Source organism: Heteronotia binoei, chromosome 14 (genome assembly GCF_032191835.1).
Source record: "Heteronotia binoei isolate CCM8104 ecotype False Entrance Well chromosome 14, APGP_CSIRO_Hbin_v1, whole genome shotgun sequence".
Classification (NCBI taxonomy): domain Eukaryota; kingdom Metazoa; phylum Chordata; class Lepidosauria; order Squamata; family Gekkonidae; genus Heteronotia; species Heteronotia binoei.
In genome coordinates this window covers 19,394,763-19,412,005 of record NC_083236.1, presented here as the reverse complement: position 1 = coordinate 19,412,005, position 17,243 = coordinate 19,394,763, and the positions used below count along the sequence as shown (strand labels likewise).

The following is a 17,243-nucleotide window of genomic DNA, read 5'->3' as shown; positions in this document are numbered from 1 at the left end:
ATGAGAGTGGCTAGATGGTTTCTTCCTTGAGATTTCAACAAAAGATTATTTGACCCACAAGGGTTAAAAGAGATTTTTAAAATCCCTTGACATGGAGGAAGATGGGTTAATTTTTGCAGATTCGTCTTGGCTGAATGCATCTGAAAGAAAGTGCTCTCACACCTGAGCCCCATCTTTATGGTCGCCATTGCCACATGGACAAAGGGCTGGCCGCCAGGACAAAAGCTAAAGAAATGGAAAGCTTTCAGATCACGGTAACTTCAAAGCTAAAGAGCCTGCCTGAGAATAACACCAGCTGGACGTATACAGAGTGAGAGACAGGGGAATTGCATATTTACATCTTTCTTTTGTATTCTGTGCAATTCAGTCCATGGCTGTGCACAGAATATGCATGGCTGTGCACAGAATATGCATGTAAAAATGTTACTTTTGGGGTCGGGGGAGGCGGAGCACCGCTGAACAATGGTGGATGCGTTTCAGTGAAGCTCCAACTCTTCCCCTTCTAAGTCTGGACACTTCGGCTACATCGCGGACTTAAAATCGAACTTCAGATGGGAAAACCTCTGAAGTCTAAAGCGAAATCTAGAACCAAGACCAAAACTAAAGGGAAAGCTGCCGCAGAAGCATCTCAGTCGGTAAGAGATTTTTTTCTCGCTGGGATCTCCCCCTATACAAACCGGCCATTCTCCCTCTGCGGTTCCTAAAATGACGCCTGGGCAAAACGTTACCGATAGCTCACAAGATGATGGTGAGGATGCCCCAATTTGTAGGAGAGATCTAAATATGTTGCGTGAGGACATACATGCTTATTTTACAAAAACTGTGGAGGGCTTATTGGCGCCCGTTAATAAACATATTGATGAAGTGGCTAGTGATCTAGAAATCACATCTAAAATGGCGGAACGCTCTGTTGAAATATCTTTATCTTTGAAAGCGGAATTAAAACATTTAAAGGCAAAAGAATCTCTGCTCAACACTCAAGTAATAACCCTGGAAAATTGCAAAGAAAGGGGGTAGATCTTCTAGTGAGAGGAGAATTTCCCAACCCAGTAAAACAGGGAGTTAGCTCTGAAGAGTGCAGAGATCCACAGTCTGGTGTAGTTAGAAACTGTCTGTAGAAACCTCCAGAGTTAGTTAAAAACTCAAGACGAGTACTGGTGTTTCAAGAGAAAGGGTTTGGGTACTGGAAAGAGTGCACCAGCCTTCTGGAAACCAAGAGTAAGAGAATACTCAAAGAAAGTGTACTGGGGCATTAGGGGAAAACTCTGGAGCAAAAGCCTCTAAACATAAATATTTTAAGTAACTCTCATTAGCCTGAAACATAAGAACTCAAGTCTGTGCATGTATTGGTTTTACCTCAGAAATATCAACCACTGATTTCACCTGACCTTTCCCCTCTATGTTGGATAAAATATTTTGTTAATTCAGAATATAAAAATGCCTCAAGTGCCACTAAAGTTAAAGGGGGCTCCCAATCCTTCCCTCAGGTTCCTAAGCTGAGCAAACAGCCAAAAAATCATACTTTGACCGGGTGAGACAGCAAGAGTTCTTCAGGAAAGAAGAAAACACATTACTAGGGTGGTTCAGTCAGACAGGGAATGAAAAATGGAGGGAAAATCTTGCCTCCGAGGGGAGGATAGTAGATGGAGGTTTCATCTACTCCCTTCTTGATGGTTTGATGTGTGAGCAGAGCAGCTAACAGCCAGTTAGGATCCCTGGAAGGGCTGGGGGAGCCGGATGGGAAGAGGGAGCAAGACAAGAAAAGCCATTATAAAGTCTGCTCAGATGAAACAGGGTCTGAACTTCCACAAAAGGAAGGCTGGAGGGACCCCTGTCTCAGAGTTTGCCTTGTGTGTAAGAAGACTCTAGAAGACTCAGAATTTGTCTTCTGACATAAAGCTGGCTATCTTGAGACTGTAGCTGTCTCAAAGCCCCATTTTCCGAGGAAAACTAGTGAAAGATTCTTGGTTTCTGAGATCAGCTCACATTTACAGTGTAAGAATCCTGAGGCTGAGGGAAGACCAATATTAACCTCAAATATACAACCTGGGTTGTTAACTACTCTCTTGTTGTTGTTCAATCGCAGAGTCGAGTCCGACTCTTTGCAACCCCACGGACAAAGTCACGCCAGGCCCTCCAGTCTTCCACCATCCTCCGAAGTCTGCTCAAATTCGTGTTTGTTACATCAGTAACGCTGTCCAGCCATCTCATCTTTTGCCGCCCCCTTCTTCTTTTGCCTTCTGTCTTCCCCAGCATCAGGATCTTCTCCAGGGAGTGCTCCCTTCTCATTTGGTGGCCAAAGTATTTGAGCTCTCTACACTCCTAAATTATCAACTAAATTGTAACCTTTTAAAAGAATGGGCCCAGCAAGAATATCATATATCTAAATCACTTCTATCCTCTATTTTGAACCATCTTATTCCCCCATACCCAGTAGTAAATAAAAGTCAATACGTCCCTCACAGGTAGGAGTGAGCATTTGCATCTACCAAATCTGAAAATATACCTGGAAAAATACCTTATTGGCTTCCCAAACGTATCTGTGTTTTCTTAGGAAAACAAAAACAAAACCCCAGAGAAAATCCTGGATATATTTGAGAATTTCAAGTAGATCTGAAAACAGTGGAAAGCAATCTGCTCCCACCTCTCAGCTGTTTGACAGGCAGGCTTTAAAGGGACTGTAGAAGACAGCCCGAGGATTAGCTGGAGTGGTGAGGAGATGAGAGCTCCCTGCCTCCTCAGCTGTGGCTGGCTTCTCTAATAGTCCAGTTTAAACTGGGCTGCAAGAGAAGCCAGCCCAAGATCACCTGGGTCAGTGGGGAGTTGAGAGCTCCCTGCCAGTGCAGCTCTGTGCTGCCTTCTCCTGCTGCTCAGTCTAAACCAGAGAGCAGGAGAGGGCAGCCCAGTTGAGATGGCTGTGCCTGAGGGGAGCCCATCGCTCCCTGAAGGCACTGCTCTGCACTGCCTTCTCCTGCTGCCTGGCTTAAATCAGTCAGCAAGAGAGGGCAGCCCAGCCAAGACAGCTGTGCTTGAGGGGAATCCACTGCTCCTTGTAGGCACAGCTCTGCAGCCTCGTCAGGACTGTCCTAGCCAGAATAGGCCAATCACTCCCCATCAGCACAGCTAAGGACTGCCTTGTCCTGCAGCTCGGTTTAAACTGGGCAGTCGGAGAAGCCAAGCCAGCCCTAGTATTGGGCTGGTATTTTTCTACTGGCATTTTTCAGTTCAGGTCCATTGGATCTGAAAAATTTTGGGATTTCAAAAAAAAATCTCATATCCCAATACCATACTGATATTTGGATCCAGGATTTTTTGGGGATCCTGAAATTTTTTTGGTCCAATAGACTCGAACCAAAAAATACTGGTTTACAAAAATTGCATATCCCTACTAATGTGTACTGAATTTATTATATTGGGTTAAGTCTGTCAGACAGAGGGTTGCGATAGAGACCACACTGATTGCACTTTACACGCTACCTCTGTTTAAACATCATGACCCTTCCTGCTTTAACTCGCTCATCCCATTGTCTTGGCTCCTCCCATCCCAACAACAGCAGGTCTAACGATTTGCAAAGCTACAAACCAATGTCAGATCCTCTTACTTTAGCTTGGGCTTTGGAGTGCTGAGAACACTTTCATCATCTTCCATCTCAGGACCACTGTCGCTTGGGTTGTCTATATCGAGCGTGTCATAGAGAAGATCTAGGTCTTCTTCAGCTTCTGCAACATTCTCAGCTGGATCCTGCTCAGAGTCAAAAACCTAGGCACAAATCACAAACAGCTTATTCTTTATTTTACCTGATTTTCCCCTTTCATTGAGTTCCAGAAGCTTGCAATTGCATAGATGGTCTCTGTCCTAGAAGTTTCAGAGGGGGAAAAAAACCCAAAAATGCTCCTGTGGAGTATTTTCTCTTTTTAAATTAGTGCAATGCTTTTCAAGATAAGGTTTTAAAATGCATAACACAATCAAATGTGTTTAAAGCAATCTACAGTAATGGCTAATGGTAATGCCAATGTATATACAATGTATTTTCAATATATTTATAGTTTAAATGTGACAACTAATACACAATACTATCTAAAAAGTAGGGATGGGCATGAACCAGGAAAACAGCGGTTCATTCCATTTCATGGCGTGTTGGGTTGCCCAGTTCATTGGTTTGTGTTGATTTGTGTTTTTTTTTCAATTTCCCGAAGCATTTTGTGGTTCATTGGTTGTAGAATGCCCCCCTGGTGGGCTAAAGATACCAAACTTGCAGCAAACTCTTCAGCAGACTCTCCTATACCTGCTCTACATATGTGGTGGAAATCTGATTTCAGGGGGCTGAGCTACAGCCCCTCAACGGAGGTGCCCCAAATAAACTGCTCTCGTATTAGTATGTCAATCTGGGAAAAGAAAGGGAAGCCACCCTGCAGCTTCTGGTCAGTTTCACTCCCAGCTGGTTTTTAGCTAGCTCATCAGGGAGGAGTGAAACTGACTTGAAGCGGCAGGGTAGCTTTCCTTGACCAAACAGATGACCAGAAACTGAGGGAGCTGGGGAATCACACCAGAATGCCTCGAAAAATGAACCAAACGTGAACCAAACAACACGCCAAGAACAGAAGCTGGTTCGTTTTCCAGTTCAGGCATGGTGCAAGCAAACCAGCCGATTCAAAACAAATCATGAATTGCCCAATTTGTGTATGAATTGCGATTTGTGGTTCATTTCATCCCCATGTCTACTAAAAAGATCATATTCTGTCAGTCCTATTGTGACTATATGATATTGTGGCTGTCCAAATAATACTTTTAAAATCATACAATTTGTTTTCCAATTTCAACTTTTCTTTTTTTCCCTAGTTGTCAGATGGCAAAAATTAAGATACACATTCTAAAATAGCACAAGTTGCAGAAGTTTACAGCTTTCACATATATGGAGGATACATTTGAGTCCTTGGATACTCAGGATAACTATATAAATATTAGAGAAATACATAAAATATTAAAATACTAAAGAAATACATAAAATATTTGTAATTTTGCTTGCAGAAAACTTTTAAATTATTCTTAAATTTTATTAATATGTCAACAGTGCAACTACATACACTAGGTTATTAATGAAGTATTTTGTGTTAAAAGTACAAAAATAAGTTCAAATTTAAAGCAAAGTAAAAAACACATATATATTTAATTTCCTCCTTATATTTTCATTTTTTACTGGGAGAATCTGAAAAAAATGAATTTTTGCATGGGTTCAAAATATCTGGAAATTTTCTGTATTTCAAACACTGTCTAGGATGATGTTAAGACTGGATATATATTATGGTAGAAGAAAGTCAATGTAATTTTAGCCCATATAACATTATAGGATATCACAGAAAATAAGATATGGGGCACTAAAGAAGATGGACAGTGTGCTGGTATTCTACAAGATTTTTAATACTGTAGTTTAGGAGAAGCCCAGGTGGTTCATGTTAACATAGCTATATAAGACCAGTCATGTTAACATAGCTATACAAGATCAACAATTGTGTGTGTGTATACACAATTATCAACTCAATCCTAAGGGGGGCACAATTAGCACAGGGAGCCAACTGACCCCCACACTGGTGTTACTGGGATTTATGTCAGTGTAGGGGCTGTTTACACCAGCACAGGGCATGAGCACCACTGCACCACACAGTTCTACCAGCAGAGGTGCTGTAGCTGCACAACAGTGGACTGTCAGTATGAACCCTGTGACAGCATAGATTCTGGTGTTCCAGGGGACAAGTCACCAGTATTGCTTTGTCCATCTCTAAGCCCAAAGTTAAATAAGTTGCTCTAAGCCCAAAGTTAAATAAGTTGCTCAAGAAAGCAGGACAACCATGCTTACCTCTTCCGATACTTTAAACCTTCTCAACAACGCCACCACTTTTTGCTTGAAGTTTTGCTGCTGTACACAGAAATGCTTAGCGTCAATGTGGTGTTTCAGCAAGCGACCTTCCCACCATGTTGAAGCAAAATATTACTGCTAAGTTCATGAATGAGGGCACCGAGGGAGTCCAGAGTCAGACACCCCCCTTTCTCAAGATACCCCACAAAAGGCAACTGGTAGGAGAGAGAGAACGACGAGGGTGAAAGGAAACCCCTCCCCCACAGACTATTCCTGGAACGAGACCGAAATAAGGAAACACTGGAGAGCACTGCAGCCCCAAATTCCATCCTGACACCTGTGGCATCTGACAATATCTTTTTCCTGCAAGTCATTCTGAAATTTCCTTTATTTTTATGATTACTCTGCCATGCATTAATATACATCTGAATTATAAGGCAATCTGATATTTCTTCTTTGATTTCTCCAAAGGGAACATTATAATCAGTAGCCAATTTGAGTCCCAGGAAATATAGTAAGATATATGTATTTTAAGTTAAATAAATAGTTAATACATCTGTGGAAATCCATCATTAAATCCAGGAAAAGTAGTAAAATCAATTTTCACCCACCCTGGTTATGGACGGTGTTCTTACTATCGACCTCCGCTGTTTCCTTGGCTTCCCCAACTCATAGTCATCGTCATCCAAATCCTAAAGAGAAAGAAGTCAGCAATTATCATTTTATCTATAAAAAGCTTAAGAAAGGAGCCCTGATCTGGATAGCCCAGGAAAGCTGTCTCATCAGTAAGATCTTGGGTTTCATGGGAAACAAAAGCATTGCCTATATTTCACATTTTGCCCAAAATTTCCATCCTCCCTCTCATGGAAAAACACTTTGCCCCCACCTTGTAGCTTCAAAATTGCCAGAAAGCAATTCTTCAGAGCCCGAAACAAACAGCTGCCCTCCAAAAACATACCAATCAAAGGATCTACTTAATATCATTAACCTTCTGAGCTGCATTTGACTGTTGCTTCCAACATTAACACTTTGGGTGTTGAACACCCTCCCCCCCCCCCGAACTCTATACTTAAATTACATTGGACAATTGATTATTTATTGTTCTAAAATGCAGTTTAGTTACTTAAAGTATGTTGGCTTTCTCCAAGGTAATTCAAATATGTAATAATAAAACATCAGGCAGAGCATGTGAAGCAAAAGGTCTGAACTCCTAATTCAAATAAAATTAGACATATTATCGAAACCTTTATCGTTTATTCCCTACCTTATACAAGGAAAAGGGGAGATCAGAACATATCATCGTGATAGTTAACTATCTGCAGCTGTACAAAGTTTTACTTGATTTTAAACACTGTTTTTTTAACATGGTTTTTAAATCTTCAGGGTGTTATTTGGATTATATTTTGGCACTATGATAGTATCAAAACTCAGAATAAAGCTGAAGACAAACAATTTGTTGTCTGAACTGCAATCAGCTCATGGTCTTGTTTTAGGAAAGAGAACAGAGCTTCTACATATTCTGCTTCCAATTATGTAGTCAATTTGATTTCTGTATTGACCACCCAGTGATGTCCACCTATACCACCATCTATTCAGCTGTCTGAAGCAAGCATTTGCAATGAACAAATTGTTGGCTTCATAAAATTCTCTCCTGCTTCAATTCATAAACCTAGTCCAAATTTTCTGACAATGTTCGATGCTGCTTGGCTTCCTACTTTTGCATTCCAGTCACCTATGATTAGCAGCGTATCTTGTTTAGGTGTGTGATAAATTTTATGCATTTTCATTTGCATAAAAGCTTTAAATTTCTTCCTTTTCAGCATCTGCAGTTGCAGCGTGAATCTGAACGATGGTTATATTAACAGGCTTCCTGTGAAATGTGATAGATATCATTCAATCAGGCCTTGCATTATGGCCCCTGATTGCTTGTATTACATCTTGCCATACTACTAGAGCAATATTTCTTCTTGTCATTTCCAGAGTAAAATACTTTGTAATTGTCTCACTGCAAATATCCTAATCCAATCAACTTTAATTCACTTACACACCCAGGATTACTATGTTTAAATAATCCATTCCTAATTTCACAATTTCAACTTTACTTGGATGCATACTTCTCACATTCAATGTTCCTATTATATGTGTTGTACATCTCTGGACTTTCCTTTTTGCCCCTATTCACATCAGCAGCTGAATGTCTTCCCAGCTTTAGTCTAGTTGCATCATTAACAACGGTTCTATTCATACTCCCAAAGCTAGACAGCAACTTTCCCTCCCAAATTTCTAGCTCTTACCCTTGTGTCATCCCTGAATTGAAGGGAGGCCGCAGGAAAATAGTCCAAGTTTTAGATGTCCTTTCAGGGATCCTGCTTAGCACTAGATCTTTCTAATCTCCAAATGGTAACAGAGTTTCTGGTAAACTGGACTCCTCAGTTGTTGATCTGAACCAGGAAGGGGAATAAGGTAGTACATGGTACAGTCCCTTGATCCACACCTCGTCACTTCTGTCTCTGAGGAAGCAGACAGGTTGATAGCCCAGCCTGGACCATAACCTCGATCCTCACTTCCACTGCTACACTCATGAGTCACTAATCCTTATTCTGGGTAACAGATTAGGATGGCTGAATGGAGTGGTGAAAGATTTTCCAATTCCAAGCTCCATCTGTTAGGCTTTATGTTTTCCCACCTAAATGCTAACATTTCTTTATCACATTTTTAGCTATCATTTCCTTCAGAAGATTAAGATAGTGACAAAAAGCTCATTTTGCTATTTCTGCTTCAGACAGCTCACAATGCATGTTGGCAAAAAGAAGAAGAAACGAAGATATTGGATTTATATCCCACCCTCCACTCCGAATCTCAGAGCGGCTCACTATCTCCTTTATCTTCCTCCCCCACAACAGGCACCCTGTGAGATGGGTGGGGCTGAGAGGGCTCTCCCAGCAGCTGCCCTTTCAAGGACAACCTCTGCCAGAGCTATGGCTGGCCCAAGGCCATCCCAGCAGGTGCAAGTGGAGGAGTGGGGAATCAAACCCGGTTCTCCCAGATAAGAGTCCACACACTTAACCACTAAACCAAACTGACTCCGATTCCGATACACAGTTCTACAGAAGTTAAAGCCACTATATTACCAAACCTCTTAAAATTCTGCATAGGCCCGACCTTCTTGAACTGCTGCAGTTGCTCCCTCCAGCTTGCAAAGGGATGCAGATTTCCTGTGAGCTGCAGTATGAAAACTAGTAAGTCCAGTCCTTCACCACTCAATTTTGAGTACTAATGCAAGTATAAGCCCCTTCTGAAAAAGGATTTATGCACAGCAGAAAGAGTTTATACAGTACCTGCCCGTGAACAGCATCATCACTTGCTTCTTGTTCAGAAGAGAAACTTTCATATTCCTCTTCAGAATAGTTGTCTGTAAGAATCACACAGAAGCAAGCGCATGATATTTTTGCAGGAAAAAAACAAAAGAAATTACATCTAGCATATAGCATTATTAGTCACTCATACATACCATTGACCTTTATTGGCATTAATACAAGAATACAGTATACTTTAAAACCAACAGTGACACTATAGAATATAATAAAACCTTAAAAAACCGGCAAAAGTTAAATGACATAAAATAGCAGTAGGCTATGGATGAGTAAAAGCCTCTCTGATTTGGATCGCAACCTGTAAAAAGCAAGCAACGTGAGTAGTGACAAAGTTGTGTTTCCCGTGGAGTGAAAAACAAACCTTGGCATTGTCAGAAAGGATGGTCAGAAAGCAGTGCATCTAGATATCTTGCACACGGACTGCTATAAAAAGGGCATGACTGCTATAAAAAGAACATGAGGGACCGTTTCGATGACTCCTTGACTACAAGGGCATCGTCTAAGATTGCAGGGGATTCTGTGGTATCTTACGAAAAGGATGGCTGATGGTAATGCATTAAATCTAGACAGCATGAATGCTCTTCTTTGGTGAGGATCAGTTAAAAAGAGGAAATAGGGAGCTAAAAGCCCAGGAAACTGGGATAAACCCAGATAGCTTGGGGAGCAAGTTTTCCGAGCTGCCTCAGTTAGACGTTGCAACTGGATATCAAGTAGTCTACGTTTGATGGATTGAAATACCGCAGAAGCAGAGGATAGATAAAATGCATCCAAGGAAATTCCTATGGATGTGATTTTCTTTTGGATCAGAGTCAACCATTTGGATGCATTATTAGTCACAGTGAGTCACAATGAGTAACAACAAATTCAGAAGTCAAACAGATGTGCAAAATCAGGAGCTGTAGGGTTTCCCACTTTGGACATTGCAACAGGTACAGAGAAGCATCTTCCTTCTACGCAACATCTGGAGCCACCATGAAAAAAGAAAGCATTTCTATCATCATCTTGATCTATAGAAGAAGAAGAAGAAGATATTGGATTTATATCCCGCCCTCCACTCCGAAGAGTCTCAGAGCGGCTCACAATCTCCTTTACCTTCCTCCCCCACAACAAACACCCTGTGAGGTGGGTGGGGCTGGAGAGGACTCTCACAGCAACTGCCCTTTCAAGGACAACTTCTGCCAGAGCTCTGGCTGACCCAAGGCCATTCCAGCAGGTTCAAGTGGAGGAGTGGGGAATCAAACCCGGTTCTCCCAGATAAGAGTCCGCACACTTAACCACTACACCAAACAAAACACCCTGTGACATAGGTTACACTGAGAGTGAAGTGACTAGCACGACACCGCCCCCTGAGCTCCATGGCAGAGTGTGCTTATGAACCTATGAATCCTTAGTCCTACCAATCGCTATACTATAACATCTTCTACATACTTAAGAAAGAGCAATGACGTTTCAGTTTGCTATTTCAGTTTGCATCAGCCAGCACGTCAAAGAAGGAAGGAGCTGAAGGAGAAACAATTCCACTGCAGAGGAGATTCCACAAAGATTTCTCTCCTCAGAAGAAAAAAGGGACACTAAGGTTTGAAAGGCGCACTGTAGGAAAAGATCTTTGAAAAACTGGATTGGACATAATCAAACCCCAAAAACTGTGTTCACTTGACTTTGCTCCACAAAATAAATATTATTTCATGGAAAAAAGTTCCAAGTTGGAATAACAACTGCCTAAGGAACACAGGGGAAGAGCTCCATTGCGCAGAGTGATAAAGCTGCAGTATTGCAGTCAGAGCCCTCTGCTCACTACCTGAGTTCGATCCCAGCAGAAGCTGGTGCAGGTAGCCAGCTCCAGGTTGACTCAGCCTTCCATCCTTCCAAGGTCGGTAAAATGAGGACCCAGCTTGCTAGGGGGGAAATGTCGATGACTGGGGAAGGCAATGGCAAACCACCCCGTAAAAAGTCTGCTGAGAAAACACTGTGAAAGCAACATCACCCCAGAGTTGAAAACGACTGGTGCTTGCACAGGGGACTACCTTTACTTTTAAGGAACACAAAGGATCTTGGGACTTATCTGGTGTTCTTGCGCATGTTTCCTGTAAAGGATGATGAAAGAGAAGCTGAAATCATAGGAGGAGGCAGCAATTTTACCTGATCCCCCTCCTCACCACAGACTTCTGTACTATGGTGTATTTTGTTTATGGGATCCTCCAACCATGAAAGGATATCAAGCTGCTGAGGGAAAGGGAAAGCAAGGAAAGATATGCTCAACCAACTTCTTAGAGGAGTTTTTGCACTGGACCCAATATCTTGACTTGTGAGTTCACCAAAAGGCAGTTTCAACAAGATTATCTTACACCACTTCCCCAAAAGGCCTAGGCTCTGTCAAGTCTCCAGGCAAAAAAAAATTCTGAAGTTCAGGAGTGACCCCTCTGCAAGTCCTCAAAGTCTGCACCACATGGAGCATTTTTAAAGTGCTTCATGAAATACATACAGGTGGAGGAACTTAAATGGCAACAGAATGCCAATGGAGATGCGGAAGCATAATGGAAATGTGCTCGTGGGCACACAGCACCATGAGAATGGGCAGGAGAGGGCAGTGTTCTACATTTGTTGAACCTTCCAAACTATGGGAGCCCTATATAAAAGTATGCTTCAGTAGTCCAATCCTGCATCTCTGCATCTGTGAGAAAAAGTAAAGATGTTCTCTCCAAGCTAAACTTTTTATCAAATGAACCACTTCTCAACCTTATTCCTGCAACCTCAGTATCCCAAAGCACCCTAATGCTTAAGTCACCATAATTGTCTGAATCCAATTAAGTGATGGTAGTCCCAATTTTGGCTCTCCTGACACAAGGTCAGATTTGGAATCTTTGATTAAATTAAAGCAAAGTACTTATTCCTCACACAAACACAGCTAGGTCCATCTCCATGTGACTGACTGGTGCGTTGGAGGTAGGGAGCGTGATCCTTTATGGTTTCGGTTCTTTTAGGCATGATGTATGTTCAAGGAGACCCAGTTCTTCCCACTTAGGTTTTCTAAAAACTGTATTCAACTGCATTATCAATTTTAGCCCTCTTTTTACAATTGTCATTTTAATGGTTATTATTATCATGTAGCACTTTTCCAATTGAGTGTCTCATGTAGAAACTACTGCACGATAAATAATAATGAGGGGGGAAACACAGATAATCTCATGGAAGAATGATGATAAAAATGATTCCCAGAACAGAGTTTGAAAAACATTGGCTTACAGCAATGGAATTTAATGCCAGTGCATACAGATTTAAGATAATACATACAATTATTCAACAAAAAGTTTTCCATCAAGTTGTGTTTGATTCATTTTTTAATCTCCACTTCCTTACCTGCTGCTAACAAACAGGAGAAAATCCAGGGCTTTTTTGGTAGAAAAAGCCCAGCAGGAACTCATTTGCATATTAGGCCACACCCCCTGATGTCACCATTGTTTCATATAGGGCTTTTTTGTAGAAAAGCCCAAAAAGCCCAAAATTATTTGCATATTAGGCCACACCCCCGATGCCAAGCCAGCCGGAACTGTGTTCCTGTGCATTCCTGCTCAAAAAAAGGCCTGAGAAAATCTAACAAAAGAGCACCATTCCCAGTAACGCTAGATCAGTATTCTTCAGAAGGTGGCTATTATGGGGCTGATTTTTCTTTCATTTTCTGCGATTAGGCTGCGGCCAATAAGGCCACACCATGGAAGGAAGGAACAGACTGAGTCAAAAGAACAGCAATACTTCTATCATTCCAAGGAACTCATAAACATTAAAAATGTTCCAAATTATGCTCTCCCATTTTCCTTGCCAGTTTCCTTTCCAGTAATTTATTAACACCAACAGCAAGCGAATAATTTAAAAGTCTACTGGTAATTACTTGGAAGTATACTGAATTATTCGGCTGTGACTGATAATGCGCCAAGTATGATACCCTTACATGACTTTCATTTTTATTCAAGAGCTGCAGTTGTCATATTTCATAATCAGATAGCAGACTCTCTTGACACAGGGCAGATTTGTAGTCCCCATCTCCTAGTTGCTGGGCCTTCAAATCATCATCTTCAGTTTTTTGTTAATTTCAGCAAGCTCCAGCCCTGCACTCTGACCTCAAGGACCCAAAACAAGCAGAAAGCTCTATGTCCCATACGGATCAGATGATCAAATCTACATTCCCTTCCAGTTTTGCACTTCACTGCCTTACAGATGTTGAATGGAAGGAGGACAGCAGAATGACTCATGGCACATCCCAAGGCAATTCTGAGCAAGTGCTCATCAGAGGCAAATTCCATAATAAAACAGCAAATCTAGGAACATCCACCATGTCCTGCCAATGTGTAATCAAGACTTCTTGACTAAGTATATGCAGTAAAGAATAAGGTAAAGAACGATGAACTTATTCCCATTGCTGAAGTTACCTGATGACTTAGTTTTCTGGCTCGCCTGAACAGTGCTTTCTTCTTGGTCTATTGGCTGGCTGGACAATGAGAAGATCCAAATCTCTGCTACTTTGGTTATTGCTTCCTTGATGCTACTGAAAAGGCTCAGAACCTGGCCACTTTCCGTTGGGTGCTGCATTACCTGAGATCGAAGACACAAACATGAAGTTCAATAAAACCTTATTTAAGCACTTCCTCTTGCCCAGTTTCTGTTTATGTCATTCAAGGGCCTGCTCTTGATGTTTTAAGACAGCAAAGCAATTTTGTTTATTGTCATGGCAAACAGAACCAAGATAGAATGCAAATGAGCAGCTTGTGCCTGGGTATCATGCAATGTTGTACTAGACTGTCCACCCACACCATTATTAGCCATGCTGTGAATTTAGGTATCATCACTGCAGTAGATAGACCATCCACCCACACAATTATTACGCACGCTGTGAATTTAGGTACCATCAGGCATCCACAGTTTGTTGAGCGTCAGGGGAGTGCTCTGAGCAGGAGGGATGAGAGGTCAAAAGAGTATTGAGAGCTATCATGTGACTCCATGACAAATACAAGAGAACATACATAAAATCTTTTTAGTAGCAATAAAATGTATTGTGTATGATCAAGGGCCAAATTAAAAATACGCATATTTTTTCTAATGCATATTTCTAATGCATATTTATAAAGCATTAAAAAGAGTCTACATACACAACTGCTTGCTGAAACAGGCCTACTGGCCATACCATGGGATATACCGTGGGAAGTACGGAATTTACTCAGATGACCTTGACATCTAACTCCTAGTTCACACCTCTGGCTTTATTCCACCTTCCCTTTGCCTCCAAGCACAGGCAGGATTCCTTCTCCCTGCCACTACCTAGTTGTGAGTTAGAAATGCACATGCCTGATAACCTGGATCCAAGACGCTCTTATGCCTTTCTCTTTCCAAATCAAGAGTTGCCTTCCTATTCCAAGCTGACGTGGAGGCAGAAGAAAACTGAAAAACCTCATTTGTTAAGAGTTAATGTGAACTAAGCAGACATCTCCTTCCTTTCTCTTTGTATCTTGGTAAGCATGAGCTGTGTTAGGCTTTGTGTGGCTGTGGAGGCTGTCTGAACACCCATTTTAGAAAAAGAAAAAAATGTAACAGAGAAGCAGAATAAAGTTTTGAGATCTCTTATTCATGCTCTGCTCATCTCTTTATCTTTCTCTGCCATCTTGCTGGCCATCTCCTTTAAGGGTCTCACATCTCTCCCCTCTCTGACCACGTATTCTGCTCTGCTCGTCTCTCTATCCCTGTCACATTCTCCCCCCACCCATCCATTACCTGAACATTCACAGGGCATAAATTTAACATTTACCTTGCAAAGTTGTGAATTTTTACTCAGAAACCTGGGATGAAGTGTCACATTTCACCATAATAGGCTCCTACCTCAGCCATGTTAACTGATCCTCCTGCCAGCGTCTTGTAGCCCAGAATCGTTCTGTTCTTATACCGCTTCCTTCTCTGTAGCATGATCTGAAGCTGATTGCCTTCTCTTTTCAAGAAATGGGGATACTGCCATTGAAATAACATTTCAAAGCTTTACTGCAGTGCACATCATATTTGTTTACATTTAAAATCTTTATATGCCCGCTTTCCACCATGCAAAGACAGGACCCAAAGTGCATAAGAACAGTTACATCTATCTCAGAAGGGGAACTGTGAAGACAGCTGCTGTGACATGATGGCAAAAGAAAAATATTAAACAATATGAAGGATAACACCAAAACCTACTGTATTTCCCCCACTGCAGATCCTCAAAAATATCACAAATACAGTGTTGCTGTTATTTTTGTTTTTGTTTTTTTTTTTTTTGCAGTAGTGATCAGGGAACTGGATACACAAGCGATCCTACCATGGCACCTGTCAGAGCATTTTCTGTTGTCTACTTGCAAGTCATGTGAATGAAACACTGGACTTACTGTGAAGGTTCCTTCTATGTGGGAAAGAGGAAGGCATCCTGCTACATTTGGGTACTCCTCTTCCCATTCCTTATCTTTACTAAGGTAAAATCAACACCACTTCTGCAGGGATGATTCAACTAACCAATTACAATTCTTTGAATGTGTCACCTATCATAGTTGTGGTCAGTCCACTTGGACTTTCAAAAAACTATTTATTTAGATATTTTCATCCCACTCTTCTCCCCAGTGAGGACCCAAAACAGCTTACAACATGGTGCTCTCCAGCTCCATTTTACCCTCACATGAACAACCCCTCAAGGCAAGTGGTCTAAGGTCACCCAGCGAGCTTTCATGATTTGAGCCTCTGCCTCACCAGTCCTAGTCCAACACTCTTACTACACCACACTGGGTCTCAAGACTTCCCGAGAAAGTCCCTATAAAATGGGAAAGGCCTTCTAGAAACATGCTTTTGAGTGTGAAAAAATTCTCATACGCTTCAATGATGTAATGTAATGTAATGTAAAATTTTATTTGTATCCCGCCCTCCCCCGCCGAAGCAGGCTCAGGGCGGCTAACAACATTTAAGGTGAACAACACAATAATAAAACAATAAATTCATATTAAATTCACATTAAAACCAATCAATGATTAAAACATTCCTAGATCTGATACTGGCGGTAAACATTATTAATCTGGCGGTAAACATTAATTTAGTCATTGGTGAACGCCTGTTTAAAGAGGACGGTCTTGCAGGCCCTGCAGAACTGGTCTAAGTTCCGCAAGGCCCGCACCTCCTCTGGGAGCTGGTTCCAGAGTTGTGGGGCCGCAGCGGAAAAGGCTGATATTGATGTGATAATAGCCACAGAGTATTATTCTCTCTTCACAAAAAGATTCACTGAATAACAGATGACAGTCGGCATCACATGAGATACGGTATGTGAGATTCTGTGCAAATATTCTACACATCTATGCCAGGAAAATGGGTCCCCTTAAATGCACTCTAGTTCTTCAGGCTCATGTTCTCACTGACTGTCAGACTGACATGAAAGCTGGTACAACAAAGACTAAGCCAAACATTTCCCTCAGCATTAGGGTTTGTAGAATCTTTCAGGATCAAGTGCCATGTTCTACTGGAGAAAGTTTTCCTTCCAGACGTTTCGTTCTCAGCTGCGGAGAACATCCTCAGTGGCGTTGCAGCCGGAGCAGGCGCTCTGACCTCCTTGGCTGCTGTGCATTGAGTGGGGCCAGGGCTGCTGGAGAGCTGCTATTTGTAGGCTGAAGGGGGTGTGATGAAAGGGCAATTGGTTTGTGGATGTGCCCACTGTTTGGTGGGGCTTCCTGGAAGGGTAGTGATAAGGAAACTGGCTGTTGAATGTGACCATTGTTCTGTGTTAATTGCTGGGAAGGTTGGAAGGGGTTTGAAGATAAGGAAGATGGTTGTTGACTGTGCTGATTGTTCTGTGGAATTTGCTGGTTGTTCTGAGACTTTCTGGCCCCACTCAATGCACAGCAGCCAAGAAGGTCAGAGCGCCTGCTCCGGCTGCAACGCCACTGAGGATGTTCTCCGCAGCTGAGAACGAAACGTCTGGAAGGAAAACCTTCTCCAGTAGAACACGGCACTTGATCCCGAAAGA

The 17,243-nt window shown here is 41.9% G+C and overlaps 2 protein-coding genes across 4 annotated transcripts in view; one reads left to right on the top strand and one right to left on the bottom strand.

Moving 5' to 3' along the window:
• The window catches only part of LOC132582190 (phosphofurin acidic cluster sorting protein 2-like), a 100,650-nt gene that overhangs the window by 61,741 nt on the left and 21,666 nt on the right, over positions 1-17,243 (bottom strand). For both annotated transcript variants that reach the window (XM_060253693.1, XM_060253694.1), the window contains exons 4-9: positions 15,095-15,220; positions 13,654-13,816; positions 9,194-9,267; positions 6,467-6,547; positions 5,856-5,915; positions 3,603-3,760 (exon numbers count right to left, since the gene is read on the bottom strand). In XM_060253693.1, coding sequence (XP_060109676.1) covers positions 3,603-3,760; positions 5,856-5,915; positions 6,467-6,547; positions 9,194-9,267; positions 13,654-13,816; positions 15,095-15,220 — 662 coding nt within the window. The remainder of the gene's footprint in view (positions 1-3,602; positions 3,761-5,855; positions 5,916-6,466; positions 6,548-9,193; positions 9,268-13,653; positions 13,817-15,094; positions 15,221-17,243) is intronic.
• SHISAL1 (shisa like 1) overlaps positions 1-17,243 on the top strand; it is a 401,371-nt gene that overhangs the window by 368,125 nt on the left and 16,003 nt on the right. The gene's annotated exons all lie outside the window — the stretch shown is intronic.